The following is a 16,952-nucleotide window of genomic DNA, read 5'->3' on the forward strand; positions in this document are numbered from 1 at the left end:
TCATACGTAAATTTCACTACCTTACTAGTAATCTTTTCTACCTAAACATTATCCCACTATCCAACTATCTTTACATACTGCTGAATGATTACTTCTGCGTTGTGTAAATCATCTCAAATAAACACTCTTGTATTTTCCCATAGATGGGAAACCAAAATTCATATGACTGCCAATTACCCTTGTCGTTATTTTATACGTAGCTGACTTTCTATTTATTTTGAAAATTTCAATTTCCTATTAAATTAATTCAATCTTTGCGTGCTTCCACAACCATTCATAATTCTATTTACTGTATTTCTAACGTGCATCTCCTTCCTAAACATTTTTGTCTCTTATAATATAGTGTACCTTCGCCATTCTTTGCCTTATTTAAATGTGCATACCTGCTTTTACAGTCTTCAACAGTTGTTTTAAACCAATCCCGTAGCCTGTTTATATCTTTATTTACCATTTCCTACCGATCATAATTACTTTTTTAAACCTCCGTCATGCGTGTGTTATGAACCATATGGTGCTCCTTAATAGTCCTACATTTACAACCTTCGTTTCTATCACTTGTACTTTTAACTATGAATGAAATAGCTTCGTGATCACGTATACGATCTATCACTTCAGTTTCTCTATAGAACCCATCTGGTTTTATTAGCATGACTTATATTTGGTTTAATCACTTTCTGATTCAGCTGTTCTTTCCATATTAACTTATTCGCCATTTGCTGGACATGCTTTTTGTCATTCGTATTACGTTCCCATTTAACACTTCAAGTCACCTGCTACAAATATATTCCTTTTTGTGTCGTTCCTAACTGGTTATCTTATCAAATAGTTCCGCATCAGCATTACACCTTCCAGGCCTATACAATCCAAAAATATCAAGTTGCCTAACTTTTTTATGGCTTACAAATTCTTCTTTCACCAGAGTATCTACTTTCGATTCTATCCTGTCTCTACGATGAACTACAGTTCTGGGAGAAAACATCTGCATCCGTAATATAATTTTTCAGCCATTATTCAACTCCTATTACAATGTGTGGTTATACATCTACTGTATTTATTACTTTCATTACAAGATGTATACAGTTTAACACTAACACTTGCTTGACTTACAGTATCACTTGCTTGACTGGCAAATTCAGATCTCCCGCTACAATCACATTTCTTTCCATGTCGTTTCCCACATAGCTGACTATCCTATCAAATAATTCCGAATCCGCGTCAGTGCTACCCTGTCCCGATCTGTACACTCCAAATATATCAAGTTGCCTATTATCTTTAGAAATGAGCCTTACACCTAGAATTTCATGTGTCTCGTCTTTAACTTTTTCGTAGCTTACAAATTCTTCTTTCACCAGAATGAACACTCCCCCTCCCACCCTTCCTATCCTATGTCTACGATACACACTCCAGTGCCGTGAGAAAATTTCTTCATCCATTACATCATTTCTCAGCCATGATTCAACTCCTATTACAATATCTGGTAAATATATATTTATTAAATTACTTAATTCTATTCCTTTCCTTACAATACTTCTACAGTTCAACACTAACAATTTTATGTCATCCCTGCTTGATTTCCAGTTCCCTGTTCCCTTATCACCGCTGCCTAGGCCATCCCGTTTCCCTGAATATACCTCCCTGTTACCCTTCCAAACAAATTTCAAAATGAGGAGGGGACGATAGTGGAGATTTTTCATATGACTCAGTAAACCTTTATTTCCTCCAGATCCATACAGTATTGTACCTAACGATCTCTACGGAGAAAATATAAATACCAATAGCAAACAAAACAAGAATGAACACAAAAAAATAATGGCAACAAAGGCATAAAAAATACAAGGTTAACTACCTCCCTACTTCCTGGGTAAGTGATGGCATGTGTAACTCTATCTCTCCTGACCTAGCGTAATACCTGTATGCTAGGGTCCCCCCCCCCCTCCAGTAACTCATGCTGTCACTTACCCCCTTTTCCCCCACTACTAGTCATCATTCTCCTGCGCAGAGTCGAGTGACATTGAGCGCTTTACCCGTGTCAGGATAGTCCACTGCCTGGTTCGTTCTCCTCTTGACACACCTGAGATTTAGCTTTTAAGGCAGCTTCTAATTCTGTTAAAAAACCTACATACACTAAATTATCGGCACACTTCCATTCAGTCACTAACCACCTTAAAAGCTTATCTCCATTACGCCGATGAGCAATCAACTTCAACTTCTGCTCATTCATGAACATTCGCCTATCTTCAATCGTTTCTTTACATACCGTCAATAAATTAAAGTCCTCTCTCTCATCACCACATAGTATAATACACACAACGTATTTACTTTTGTCTTCGACCAACCTCTGTTTATATATACTGTATATAAAAACAACGACCAAATTAAACCTCTTCTCACCGGCCTATTTACATTTGCCACTTTCAAATTCACTATCTGATTTACCATAAGAAGCAACTTTAGGGTAGCTCTCTTCCTATACTGGGCTACCAGCTCTTGTTCAGCAATATATGTCGTCCTCATAATCTCATGTTTCCAATACGTGCCCTTTCTCCTCACCCATTCAATATTATGAAACTCACCTAGCCCAAGTCTATCTAAGGCATTCTTCACGTTATCAACCCAGTAATCACCATAATTGCACTTAATTTGATACTGGTAAGCCGAACTGCAGAATTAGGCCTCCTTCACCTTCTCTCAATCTGCACTGGTAACTTAGCACTCTTTTTAAAATGTCAATCATGATATACTCTTTACACATCATCCTTACTCCTGCACTCGCGGTACACAATGGCAAACCCACAACAATCTTACAGAACTTACTCTCTACCTGCTCTGATACCCAACACACTTTTTCCAGCCCCCAAACCTCAGAAGCATACAGCATTTTACTCTTCACCTCTGCATTAAACACCATGCTTTGTATATCATAACCTACCCACCGAAATTTATTCTCGTGCAGCTTGGTCTTTCCATTTGGCTCGCCTAATCTGCTCCACTCAACTACCATTCCTACTTATCATCACCCCCAGATACTCCATCTTATCCACCACCTCTATCTCTTCTCCATTTGTTGCCCACTTCATCCCCGGTATCTTTCTATTCCCCTTCCTACAGACCATCGCCAGTCTTTTTACTGTTGATCTTCAATGACCATTTCTTCAAGCCTCGTTCGAGCTCTTTTGTAGGCCCCCAGCTATAAACGTCAACAATAATACATCATCAGAAAAAATCAACCCTGGAATATCTTGTATCCCTAGGACCGGATAGGCTCACTTTTCACCTCATGACCACCTAGTAAGTCGTTAGTAAACAATAAGAAAAGATTTGGCGACAATTTACACCCCTGTTTCAGCCCAACTTTCTATTCACCACTCCCTCCTCCACCTAAATGCTACAATAGACTTTTTCGTATATGATTCTAATCGCACTTCTCATGTCCCTTTCAGTGAAATTTACCTGATGGCCACGATTTTACTCAAATATTTAAGATAGTGTGTTATAAATCGTTTTAAACAACATAGTCTCAAGTAACTTACCTGTAGTGCATTCCCTGCGCCTCGAATGTGCATATCACAGGCGAAGTCTAGAAGGTCTGCGAGGTGTTGGAACTGTTCGAAGAGCATTGACTTTACTAGGGTCGCCGTCTGCTGATCTATGCAAAACAACAATTGATAGAAAAACAATAGTACTTGTCAGCATCGTATGGTACAGTTCGTTGTGAGTTGAATTTTATCAACAAAACAGTATTCAAGCCTTCAAGGTAACTACTTACAAAATATCTGCTCCATTTTTACGTAAGGCGTTTCCATAAGTAACAAAGGTGACGTTGGTGGTTATTGTTTAAAGGGAATTGCCTCTAAAGAGCTATCCCTTCTTAAATCTAATCCGAAGAGAGAAAGGAAGAGGTATGTTCCTTTTATAAGTCTCTGGTAAGACCCCTACTAGAGTGTATGGGACCCTCATCAGGATTACTTGATTCGAGAACTGGAAAAAATCCAAAGAAAAACAGCTCGATTTGTCCTGGGTAATTTCCCACAAAACAGTAGCGTTACGAAAATGTTCCCAAGTTTGGGCTGGGAAGATTTGGGAGAAAGGAGACGAACTGTCAGTTGAGAGATGGCGCGGAATGGCATTAGTAGACGAATAAGTTTGAGTGGTGTCTTTAAAAGTAGAAAAGATCACAATATGAAGATAAATCTAGAATTCAAGAGGACAAATTGGGGCAAATATTCGTTTATAGGAAGAGGAATTAGGGATTGGAATAATTTACCAAGAGAAATGTTCAATCAATCTCCAAATTCTTTGCAATTATTTAAAAGAGACTAGGTAAAAACAAATAGGGACCCTGCCGTCTGGGAGACTGCCAGAATTGCATATCCGTGGTAACTGATTGATTGATTGATTGATTGATTGATTGATTGATTGATTGATTGATTGATTGATTGATTGATTGATTGATTGATTGATTGATTGATTGATTGATTGATTGATTGATTGATTGATTGATTGATTGATTGATTGATTGATTGATTGATTGATTGATTGATTGTATAACACCTACTTCCAAAAGTTTTCATTCGACGCAGGCAGTTACATTTACAGAACGCATGGTACTGGAGCAAATGTGCATGGCGTGCTCTATCAGCAGGAATTTGTCAGTGATGCATTCCATGCATGGCTGGGGATACAGGGTGACAGAGAGGGATGACAAATCTCTGCAGTAATATGTAGAGAAAACTACACATTCATTACTGCTTCATATGAAGAATACATTAATTATTTGCGAAAAACGGCCCCCGAAAACAATATATGAACTATAGACCGTCATCTCTTACCTGTGTTAGGTTTCCTTTCTGGTAAACATGAATAACTGCATTTAAAGTGGTGTTCCACATGACCACTTTATCAATACATTTTTATATAAAGGATAAAGGCAGGCATTTATACAAGTGGAGACACATGGTTCCCCTAGTGCACCGTCACTGCACTGTCCTACTTACGAGGCTTGTAGTGGTGTCTCAACGGCACACTAGCCGCCAGCGTCTTGGAAAGATGTACAGAGCCCACTGCTACACAGGGGTGAAAGGCTGGTAATTTCATTATTGAAAAGGCAAGAAAGCTGAAATTCTTTTAATATTGGCAATCGATGAAATTAAATTAAATTACTGTTTCCTAATTTTTAATGATTTTTTTTTGAAATTTCCTCTCTTTACTGAGGATTACAATGATTCACTATATTGAATAAAATTGAACATGTAGAATAACTGTACTCAAGTACATAATAAACATTTGAATTTCATGAGTTACATTCCAAATAATCCAGGTATCTAAATATACGTACACATGGCTTCGCCGCTACTGTTCTGATCTCCTTACATTTCACTGGAGCTACGGAGCACAAGAGCATAATAGGAGTTAAGCTCACGGTGACAGCACTACGTAACGCATTCGAAGTCATGAGTATAGTGACAGTACATGAGAAATTACGTTCCTCTGCTCCTATCTTCAGAAGCGAAGGAGAGAGAAAATAAAAAGTGACGAAATTCGCCAACAGCTTATGTTAGAAACAAGCTTACTTACAACGTTAGAACGGAATTGACTTAAGTTGTATGGTTATATGAAAAATGTAGTTGCTGAAAGTATTCGGTGAAGAGATTTCGATCAGACTGTCACCCCGGGAAAGGCCTGGGGAAAACAAGTATGGAGAGACTTGGCCAAGAGAAATACAGAAATTGGAACGGCAATGACTATGGTTCGACAGAACTAATGAGAAGAGGCTAATCTGTAATCGTACCCGGCTTGCTGGAGCGGATAACAGACGATGGCTATGATCGTATGATATGACACCGTGGTTAGTCCGTTCGAATCCCGTTGGTGGAAAAATAATCACCAACTGAATGTTGGCCGGCAGGGTTGGAGAGGTGGTGGTATACAATATCTAATCTCTAGACTGCCTGCTGAAAGCCTGGATTATACTCCAAACCTATCCGCAGGCATATCCCGCTGTTGATGCTGATTCGTACGTCGGATGGAGACGCTAATCTTGAGAAAGACCCCTTGGTGTTATTCAACAGGAGTAGGCTATGTGCCGACACTGAGTTTCACTCTCTCTGTACCCCATTATCGTCATCAGCTCACATCCAGACGTGGAGGTCACCCATGAGCGTCAGTAGAAAGACCTGCAGCAGGTGAACCAAACATTTCCTCGGACACATGGCGCTGTAATGCGCCGGCCCCGTGGTGTACGGGTATCGTGCCTGCCTCTTAGGCCGCGTGCACACCGAGCGCGCTTCGCATAGTGTGTCGCGTGTAGCGTAAAATGCTATGCATAGCGCAAGGCGTGCTTGCTGTTCACACGAAAACTCTACGGTGTGCTCTCAACTTACTTTGGCGCGAGGCGTTTTAGGCTGCTCACAAACTAATGCCGTTATCCAAGTACACTAGAAACAGTTTACTGATGGGTAACAGATACCTGAATTGAAAATTAGAAAGAAGAATCGAAAGTGGGCTCATGAATTTAATGAAGAACAAATTACTTTCGGAGAATTCCATCGTTTGTACAGAGATGCAAGACTTCATCGCGATAAATTTTATGATTACTTAAGAATGACAAAAAATACCTTTGACCTTCCAAACCCTGCAGCTGAAATGCGGCGACAAGTAGCAGAGAAGTATTGAGAGAAATTCAATTTACCCAATTGTCTAGGAGCACCGGGCAGCAAACACGTGGAAATTAAATTTCCGGCTAAATCACGCTCCTTATATAATAATTACAAATAGTATTTTGCAATATTGTTACAATTAGCATACAAAATTTATCATCGTAACAAAAGTGGAGTAAATGTGTGAGAAATATAATTCATAAACAGAAATATTTACTTCCAAACCCACTGCAGAGTGATATTCTTCATGTTACCACCCTCCATTGACAAAATTATAAACCGACATGACAGAGTCTGGGAGATTCTATGCACTTAGTCGCAAAATGTCCGGCTACATGGGGGCTGGATGTATGTGTGTATTCATAATCATTTCATCCTCATCATGACGCAGGTCACCTACGGGTGTCAATTCAAATGACCTGCACCTGGCAAGCCGAACTTCTCGGACACTTCCGACACTAAAATCCATACCCAATGTCACCCTGTCACAATGTTAAGCCCAGTAAAGTGTGACAGTAGAAGTAATATTACTGTATATGTTTACTGTAGGAATGCAATAAAACTGTTGTAGATACTTAAGTCTACTTATTTTGCAAAACAGTTACGTTTTTATAGTTTTGGTGTCTTGGGTTCCATATTTCTTCTCTTTGAAACACTGCATGAATAATTTCTTCTTTCATAGCTTCAGAACCAGCTAGGTAACGCTAATTAACCAACACTGCGCGTTGTCTGGCGCTTCGCTTAGCTGTAAGGTAGGCGTTCAGCGCAGTAGAGCGCGGACGATGTGAACAACTGGCTTAGGAACAAAGCACTGGTTATGTTTAGCGTGACGCTTAGCGTTGAGCAACACGCGACACACTATGCGAAGCGCGCTCGGTGTGCACGCGGCCTTAACCGGAGGCCCCGCGTTCGATTCCCGGCTACGTCAGGGATTTTACCTGTATCTGTGGGCTGGTTCGAGGTCCACTCAGCCTACGTGATTAGAATTGAGGAGCTATCTGACGGTGTGATAGCGGTCCCGGTCTAGAAAGCCAAGATAACGGCCGAGAGGATTCGTCGTGCTGACCACACGACACCTCGTAATATGCAGGCCTTCGGGCTGAACAGCGGTCGCTTGGTAAGCCAAGGGCTGTAGATTCATAGGGGTTTGGGGGGGTAGTTATAATAATGATGATGATGCTGTGTCAATAATACACAGACTTGTCGTTGGAAGAGCTTGGCTATTGGCTACAACCTGGCCGCAGTTTTTTTTCCTACCAATTATTCAGCATCATCCTGGCCTTTTATCGTCGCTGGATACCATCACAGGAAGGCAGTCATATATTTTCCTTCGGAAAAACTCTAGACGCCTTAGATTTGATGCTAAAGTTGAGGTTAACATGATGTGGGTAAAAAGGAAACCGAAAAGTGTAGATCTATATTTACGTTGCTTTTTTTTTTTTTTTTTGTCACAGAGAGGTCTCATGGCGACGATGGGATAGGAAATAGCTAGGAATGGGAAGGAAGCAGTCGTGGCCTTAATTAAGGTACAGCTCCCAACATTTTCCTGGTGTGAAGATGGGAAACCACGGAATACCATCTTCAGGGCTGCCGACAGTGAGGTTCGAACTCACTATCTCCCGGATTCAACCTCACAGCTGCGCGCCCACAACCGCACGGCCAACTCGCATGGTTTACCTTTACAATAGGTATATTGCCATACAGCATGTACACCTGATGATAAGTCTTCCCTGACTGGTTTACAATTAATAAATACAAATAATATAATCGATATGGCCCAGGCGACTCAATAAAAAAAGGAACCAATTCTGCTTAACAAACATCCGGAAAGCAGATCCAAAATATCTAAATATAGAACGCATATTCCATTCGCTTTTTGCCAGAAGTTAACTTACTTGAATACGATAATATTTTGTTATTGTGGAAGGAAGAAGTTAGGAACATATTATTATTATTATTATTATTATTATTATTATTATTATTATTATTATTATTATTATTATTATTATTAACGAATGAGTTTGCTGCGCGGTTCGGGCCGTGTAGCTGTTAGTTTGTATTCGAGATTTCGGCAACTCCTGAAGATGGTTTCCCGTGGTTTCCGATTTGTACTATTGGGCCACGGACGCGTCCTTACAAGTCCTAGCCCTTCCCTATCCCATAGTTACTACTACTACTACTACTACTAATAATAATAATAATAATAATAATAATAATAATAATAATAATAATAATAATAATAATAATAATAATAATATCGTCCACAGTCGAGTATGAGGCTAGGATTTGAACCGCTCCTGATGTTAAATGAACTGAGTTCAAATAAAAATGTAATACTAAATCTCATGGATTTGGTTGTAATCTTGAAATCCCTGTTCTGGGTACAGTACATTGCATAAGTTTGCCTAACAATTATACTGTTTGTGGTATGCTGTGTGGGTTGGTTTGCGTGTTCTGCTTGTTGAAGTGTAATGATTCCGAAAGCATGCCGTGTAACTCCAGTAGCGCGAGCGATGAAGTATCTTACAACAATCAGATGCCCCAAGGACAAGGTGTCTTTGCGTCCACATTCACCTGCTTACATCATGTCTTCGTCCTTCACATTCATAGAAATAATGCCTGCAAAATGCGCATCAGTTCTACGTCTCAGAAAATACAGTCTACAGTACCGCATGTTAAGTTATAAAACTATTAAGCACGTTTTTGTTCTGGGCAAATTTGAAGAGTGATGTGTGTAGGGGGAGGGGGTGGTTTTTCACAATAGCTTGCCATGGCTTGTACTCTTGTATTTTAATTTTTTACCACCTCTAAATCACTTTTTAAAACGCGATTCCGAGTGACTTTGCAGTGCGTTTACGGGCGCGCAGCTGTGACCTTGCATTTGGGAGACAATGGGTTCGAACCCCACTGTCGGCAGCCCTGAAGATGGTATTCCGTCGTTTCCCATTTTCCCAACACACAAATGATGGGGATGTACCTTAATTAAGGCCACGGCTGCTTCCTTCCCACTACGAGCTGTTTCCTATCCCATCGTCGCCATAAGATCTATCTGTGTCAGTGCCACATAAAACACATTGTAAACAAGCGATAAAATGAGAAATTAGTTGAAAATGCGAAATTTATATTGAATGCCACGTAAAGCGGCTATTTTTGAAATAAAACTTTGTTTACGTTCTTCTGGAAAGTTAAACCGAAGAGTTTCTGCACACTTGGGCTGTCTGTAAATGTTGTCGACTGTTAGGCTGAAATGCTCAGTAGAAATATATTTCACCGAGCTCGATAGCTGCAGTCGCTTAAGTGCGGCCAGTATCCAGTATTCGGGAGATAGTAGGTTCGAACCCCACTGTCGGCAGCCCTGAAAATGGTTTTCCGTGGTTTCCCATTTTCTCACCAGGCAAATGCTGGGGCTGTACCTTAATTAAGGCCACGGCCGCTTCCTTCCCACTCCTAGCCCTTCCCTGTCCCATCGTCGCCATAAGACCTATCTGTGTCGGTGCGACGTAAAGCAACTAGCCAAAAAAAAAAAAAAAAAAGAAAAGAAATATATTTCCGTAAATGCAATTTAATTGTAAGTTATAGGAAAACAAAAATCATAGAACAAAATGTTCAGATATGTTCTACGATGTTCTTAGTGTCATGAACACGACTCATATTAATTTTATATATTCTATTTTTATTATTCTAATTTTGTAAGCGGGCCCTACAATTACTCGGGATAAACGCTAGAGAAAAAATATAATAATAATAATAATAATAATAATAATAATAATAATAATAATAATAATAATAATACTATGACGATTATGATGAAGATTATTCTAATTTTGCATTAATATAAATATTTATTTTGGTTATGCTATAGCCTATATCAATTCAATTTAAAATAAATACTTTATACCGTACTTTTTATTTAACTACTAGCCCTGTCAATTGCGATTTTAATTTCACATTAATATTATCAAAATAAAAGGTGCGTCTAAAAATATCAGTCAGTGATACCATAACACAAAGAAAACAGAAGTTAAAAACAAAAAATTTTGGACACCTTCAAAGTACTCTGCACTGGCCACAATACACTTTCGGAGAGGTGTATACAGCTGCTGAAAACTGTCAGCTAAAGCATATTTTGGAATCGATCGAAGCACTAATGTTACACGCCTTTGAATATTTGGTACGTCAGCACAATGTGTGGCTTTTAGGCCGCTTAGCCAAGAAGTGTGGACGGGTGTTGTCGTCGTCGTGTCCATTCCTGGAGAACTCTGACCGAACTCGCCGGATGCGTTGCAGGTACCCGTTCAAAACGTTATCGTAGAATTCAGCGTGGACAGTTTGACCCTCTGGTGTGAATTCCTGGTGGACCGTGCGATTGCTGTCAAGAAAAAGGTGATCAACTTCGTTCGGATCATAGACTTTTGTAGGCAACTCTGTTTGGGGCGTGCGAAAATTGGTGATCACCATGCCATTGATTTTGGCTTGGTCTTCGGATCTAACTGCTAGCACCAGCTCTCATCGCCTGTGATGATGTGGTTTTTTTCAGAAAAGATGGACCTCGGTCATACGTGTCAATGGAATTTCCAGCGATTTCTATCCGTGCTGCCTTTTGCTCGTCAGTTAAATGTGCGCGGCACAAATGCAGAACAGATCTTCCAGTAACCCAAATTTTTGTGAATGATGGTGTTCACGCAGTAATTGCTAATTTTTGATACCTCTGAAATCCTTCTCAGACAGTCACCGATTTTGTGCCAGCATCAGTCACACTTGCTCCATCTTTTCTGTACTTCTGCTTGTTGATGGTCGACCCGGACTGGCACATAATCAAGAGTTTCTTGTTCATCCCGAAAGCGTTTGAACAAGTCCTAAACACATTTTAGCCTGAAGGTTTTGTTCCGTGCACTTGCATCAACATCGCATGCGTCTCTGCCGCCGATTGTCCCAATTTGTAACAAATCTTGATGTTTATGCGTTGTTCCATTGCACTAAGACACGAGTCTTCACATGCACTGCGTTCGGCTGGCCGTAGCAGACTAACCTGCTTCAGCTCCATGTGTTCAACGCTACGTGGCACTTCTCGAGATGTCTCTGTATTCACATGAGGATGTACGCAGTGTTACGAAACGTAACCATTCACAGTACGTTTCAGACACACCTTGTATTATTACTTATTTACCGTGCTGTAGCCAACTTTTCAAGATGGGGAGAACTCGCCCCTAGCTTATACGCAACATGTATGACATATAAGTTTGGGCTGGTAGCATCTGAGGATTCACACGATAATAACGGGAGAGACGCCTACAGTAGTGCATATTCCTTTCCCGGTATTTTGTGCTAATATGAGGGATTTTCTTCTTGCAGAAAAATAACAAGTCTTTTTTTTCTTTTAGTAATTTTCCTTTACTCATTTTGACCGATGCTAAAACCTTCAGCTGAATGAGTTCTCAAAAGCATGCCACGTCTAGTAACAATACTCGTGCTACAGTTGACAGCAAAGGAACGCGGTAGCTGAATCGGACGTAGGACAAAAATAACCTATGCCTTACACGTATGTTTAAAATTCATCAAGTACAGTTTCTGATTAATATAAGAGAGCCACAAGAATTGTAATTAAACTCTTCATTGAGGTCATTGTCCATCCAGAAATAGACGGATTTTTCATGCTTTAAATCTGATTAATATTTCAAAATATTTATATAAGAATGAACTAAAATACCATATATGTAGAAATTAATTTAAGAATAAACAATCTGCAAGTTTCTACTAGTGTGTAAAAGACATAGTAGAGAACAAGGATGTGCCCATGAAACGCAAGATGATTTTATATTCGTCCTAATTTAGACCTCTATAGGCATATGGTTTAGCAGCTTGCACCTGACTAAACAGAACCAAAATAAGATCCAAGCAGCCGAAATGAGATTCTTGAGGAGCATACAGGGAAAGACTAGAAGAGAGAGGATACGAAACGAGGAAATAAGGAGAAGAGCGGGAGTTCGTAAACTTCAAGAAGAGATAGACATACCAAAGATGAAAGGGTTTGTACACGCGATGACAATGCCAGAGTAGAGAATTCCAAAGAGAACGTTCATCGATATAGTGACCGGCAAGAGGCATAGGAGACTGCCCAGAATGAGATGGAAGAGCTCCGTAATGGTCTGTGTTGATACTATAGGAGTGCTATATAGTGCTAGAAGTGGAGTGGTGGGAAGATCGATCAAATACATTACTTGGTACACTACGCTACCCAGACAGAACCTGGAAAAGGGAATGGATGACAAAGAACAAGGAACTATGTTTTTCTTCAAAACACTATAAAACGGTATAGAGACGTATAAGCGCAAATAAATGCTAAATTTGTGATTTTGGAATTATAAAATCTTGAAGCTGTCAAATAACACATGTATTTGCTATGTTGTGTGCGAATGCAAATTCTTCCGTCGAAAAAACATCAGAATTTTTAAAGAGGCCAACACTACGAGCATTGAGGCAATGCTTATCAATCAAACATCAACTTCAATGGGCCAGTTACGTCGACCTCGTGCCTCCCAAAGCAAGTGATGTATTCTAGATTGAAGAATGGACAACGTAATAAGGGAGAACTATACAAGGTCATTTTAAAGTGCAATATAAAGCAATGTGAAGATAACATTGGCAACTGGGATGAGGTAGCATCGATCGGTGAACTATTATCCACAATGGCCCCACTACATTTTCAACAACCGGACCGAAGGCATGAATCCGATGGAAGAAATCGAAGAAGTGAATTAGGACGTCAAAGAGAAAATGATCACCAGGTACTGCAACAAAAAATAATCTTGGGTAGTTCTGATATCCCAGAAACGCGGCAAAGATTGTAATTCCAGAATTTGAGACCAAGAACCTATAATCGACATTACTTATACGCTCGAAAGACGGTCGTTATACTCTGACAGCGATGATTATAATGAGGGTTCAAATATATACCCATATAGAGGCGCAATTTTGGGAAGGAAGTACCAGTTCCTGGAAAGATTGAGTGAAATTAAATAGCCTACATCTAATCGTAAGTACACTTACGTAGCCTACAGCAGTGGCATTAATACATTTCCACAGATATGAGCAACAATCTGAGCCAATTATGTTCAGCAGTAAATCCGAAGACATTCATGAAGGTCACCTAATGTTAACTCATCATATGGTAAAAATGGTACACGCAACTCATCTCCATTGTGGGTGCGCCTGTAAAGAGTTTACTTACTCTCCACATTACGCCCAATATGACCCGTGTTGTACCCTGCCTGTGACAGACACAGTATACCGGGCTTCCATGCTGAGAAAATGATTGTCCAGCAGTACTTCCGGTATGAGTTCTACTCGTGCAAAAGAGCAAGTTTATAGTTTTCCATGACTGTTAGCAGCGTGGTTATAGACATGGGTCCTACACTTTTAAGTGGAATCTAAACCACTGGGACCCTATTCATGCATTATAGCTCCCCCAAAGCTCCTGAACTGTTTGCGAAGCGAATATGTTCGGCTCGAAGTCGGTGGAACGTGTCAGATTATCCAAGAATGGTAAATGTCCTAAGTTTTCAGCAGGCATCCATAAATGCAGACCGAAGTAAACATCCATAAACAGGAACTGTGCTCCTTGTGCATCCCTGAAACATTTTAACATATTACTGGAAGGTGAGCCCTTTTCACATCTGATCTATGCTGTACCACAGTCAAACACATCGAAATGTGTACATGAACACGACACGTTTCGCCGTGATTCTCTATACCATGTTTTCGTAAGCATGCCATAACACAACAGCAGAATAAGTAAAAATGGTGAGATTTCACCTGAAACTCACCATGAAGTTTCCTATATTCATTCACCTATGCAGTTTAGTTTACCTGTCTGTGTCTTTTGCTTGCATAGTTATTCTTCTTCTCCTTTCGAATGGGCCTACTTGAGACCACGAATATACAGCCGTTAGGCTTTAATCTTTGCCAAGTATTGCCATATCTCTTCCTGGTGTAGCTCTTTTCTTTCCTCTGACAAGAATGAACCTTTCTTCTTCAGAGAATTTTCCCTAAATTCACGGACTGTCTTTAGGATATGTCTTACAGTCTGCCAGCCTCAGTTCTTTTATGGCCATTTCAATCACCGTCAGCCAGGTGGTACGGACGTTCTTGTTTCACCAGAAGGTAAACAGGTAGTTGGTCAGTCTGTTTGGAGACAACCTAACCACATGACCATAGGAAGCTACCCTCCTTTTCCTGGCACAGTTAGGAGCCTGTCTATCTTGGAGAAGGATTCTGAATTGTGCCTTCTCCGGTATTCCCCTTTTTCCAGTACCAGGTCTAGGATATTTCTGAGAATTACTCTCTCTCTCTGACTTCCAGTTTTTCAATCAATCCTTCTCTGTTCAATGACACACACTCCATGGCATACAGGGCTTCCGGGTGGTTGACTGTTGTGTAAAGATTTCAACTTCAGATTGCGTGACAGGCATCGCTGGTTGTACAGTCGGTGTTTAAAGTATCTCTATAGGCCAGTTCCAGCTTATTAACTCTCATGGAGAGGGCTGATTTCTCTGAAAATGTGGGTCCATTCCAGTCGCCAAGGTAGTTACATTTTTCCACTAGCTTGATATTACTCTGTTCTTGTGACATATCTCCGTTAGTCTCTTTGATGTTGGAAAAGTACTTCGTTTTCTCCATTGACACTTGAAGTCCCACTTGAGACAAGTCACCTGAATTGCCACTATTCCCGGAGTTTCGGCGATTAGTGCCATGTCGTCTGCAAAGGCCATTATTATTCTTACGGGATTTCCGTGGCTCACAGAGGGATAAAAAGCCTCTGGGGTGAATGGGCGGACAAGGAATTAACTAGAGCATAATTTAACACAACAAATTTTGAACATTTATTTATTTCTCTTTTTATCCTAAATTAAAATTGATAAGTATAAAATCTGAAAGAACAATAAGAATCTTATAATGAGATCATCAGCTCCAACGACAATGACTTAAAGGCCAAAAATCAGGTACAAAACTTGAGAGAATTACAAATGCTAATTTACACAGAAAAGAGCTGAATCGCTCTTGGCGATTTGCAAGAGCACGATTTGCTCCTATCCTTCACACTACAGTGGAGTTTGCGCTCCGATTATATCATAGTCCGGCACCGCAGAGGCATCAGTTATTATTATGGCACCCTACAATCTATCGGCTGTCCTTAATAAAGGTTGCCCTGATGTGGGCTCATTTATCGCTCAACAGTTTGTTACAATTACCGAATAAACTGGGGCAATGAGTGCCCATACTAAATGGCTTTAATGTAAAAACAAAAGGTTGAACGTGACTGGCCATAAACAAAAGGCTAGGGTACGAAACACTTGCAATCCTTCTAGAAATACTTAAAATACTAAATGGGCTTACGGCCCAATGATACAGAGGCCAAGCCTATTCTCCAGCGGGGTGATTAAACGAGAAACATTAAATACCAAATAGGTTTTAAGAATTTTCGAGATTTAGAAACTTTAGTCACCCCATACCAAGTTGAATGGGAATCAACAGAGGGTAATCACTCTTTGTTCCCTTACATTACATATTTCCCAGTAGAGAATAGAACAGAGTCCTCAGACTGGCCAAACATTCTACATTTAAACCTCCAAATTTAGACATTTACATGAAATAAAATAGGTTTAAACCTTCCCCTCAAGCCATCTGCAGGAGCTATCACTGTTTACAAAAATTCTGCCATTACCTTGCGTTGCTGGGCCTTCTGAACGTCGCCCGCTGCCCCTGCCTCCATTAGCACACGCCCTACTCAATTAACTGGAGCAACGAAGAAGCTTTTATATTATTTTTTAGTGGAAGATTTCAGAACTCTTTACTGATAGGCCGCATTCTTGTACACAACCCCAATTTTAATTGGCTACGGAAAATATTTACAAATTTCTTATGGAGTTGATTACTATAGAAGAGGGAACCAGCAGAAGTGTACACAATGTTGATACATAAATAAAACAATCCTAAGAACCAGATTGACAAACCTCAAAATCACAAATTTTCTTCATGGAGTAATTATAGTTTACCCCGCAAAATGGAGCAATTAAAGTTGTGGTAGAGACATCTAACGGTTGAAAACCAAAGCATCTTGCATAACATCAGTTCAAGTTAGATTACATATATGGTCTAATAGAAGGTGCGCAGTTTGATTGGCTGGAGAAGGTGTACCCCCGGTACAATTATTATTATTATTATTATTATTATTATTATTATTATTATTATTATTATTATTATTATTATTATTATTATTATTATTATTCGTTTAGGCCT

General features: G+C 39.9%; 1 protein-coding gene across 1 annotated transcript in view; it reads right to left on the reverse strand.

The window, feature by feature from the left end:
- LOC136877751 (ABC transporter G family member 20) overlaps positions 1-16,952 on the reverse strand; it is a 160,322-nt gene that overhangs the window by 32,977 nt on the left and 110,393 nt on the right. Inside the window, exon 11 of the mRNA XM_068228734.1 lies at positions 3,531-3,646. Within this exon, the coding sequence (XP_068084835.1) occupies positions 3,531-3,646 (116 nt within the window). The remainder of the gene's footprint in view (positions 1-3,530; positions 3,647-16,952) is intronic.

This window comes from Anabrus simplex, chromosome 7, assembly GCF_040414725.1.
Source record: "Anabrus simplex isolate iqAnaSimp1 chromosome 7, ASM4041472v1, whole genome shotgun sequence".
Taxonomy (NCBI): domain Eukaryota; kingdom Metazoa; phylum Arthropoda; class Insecta; order Orthoptera; family Tettigoniidae; genus Anabrus; species Anabrus simplex.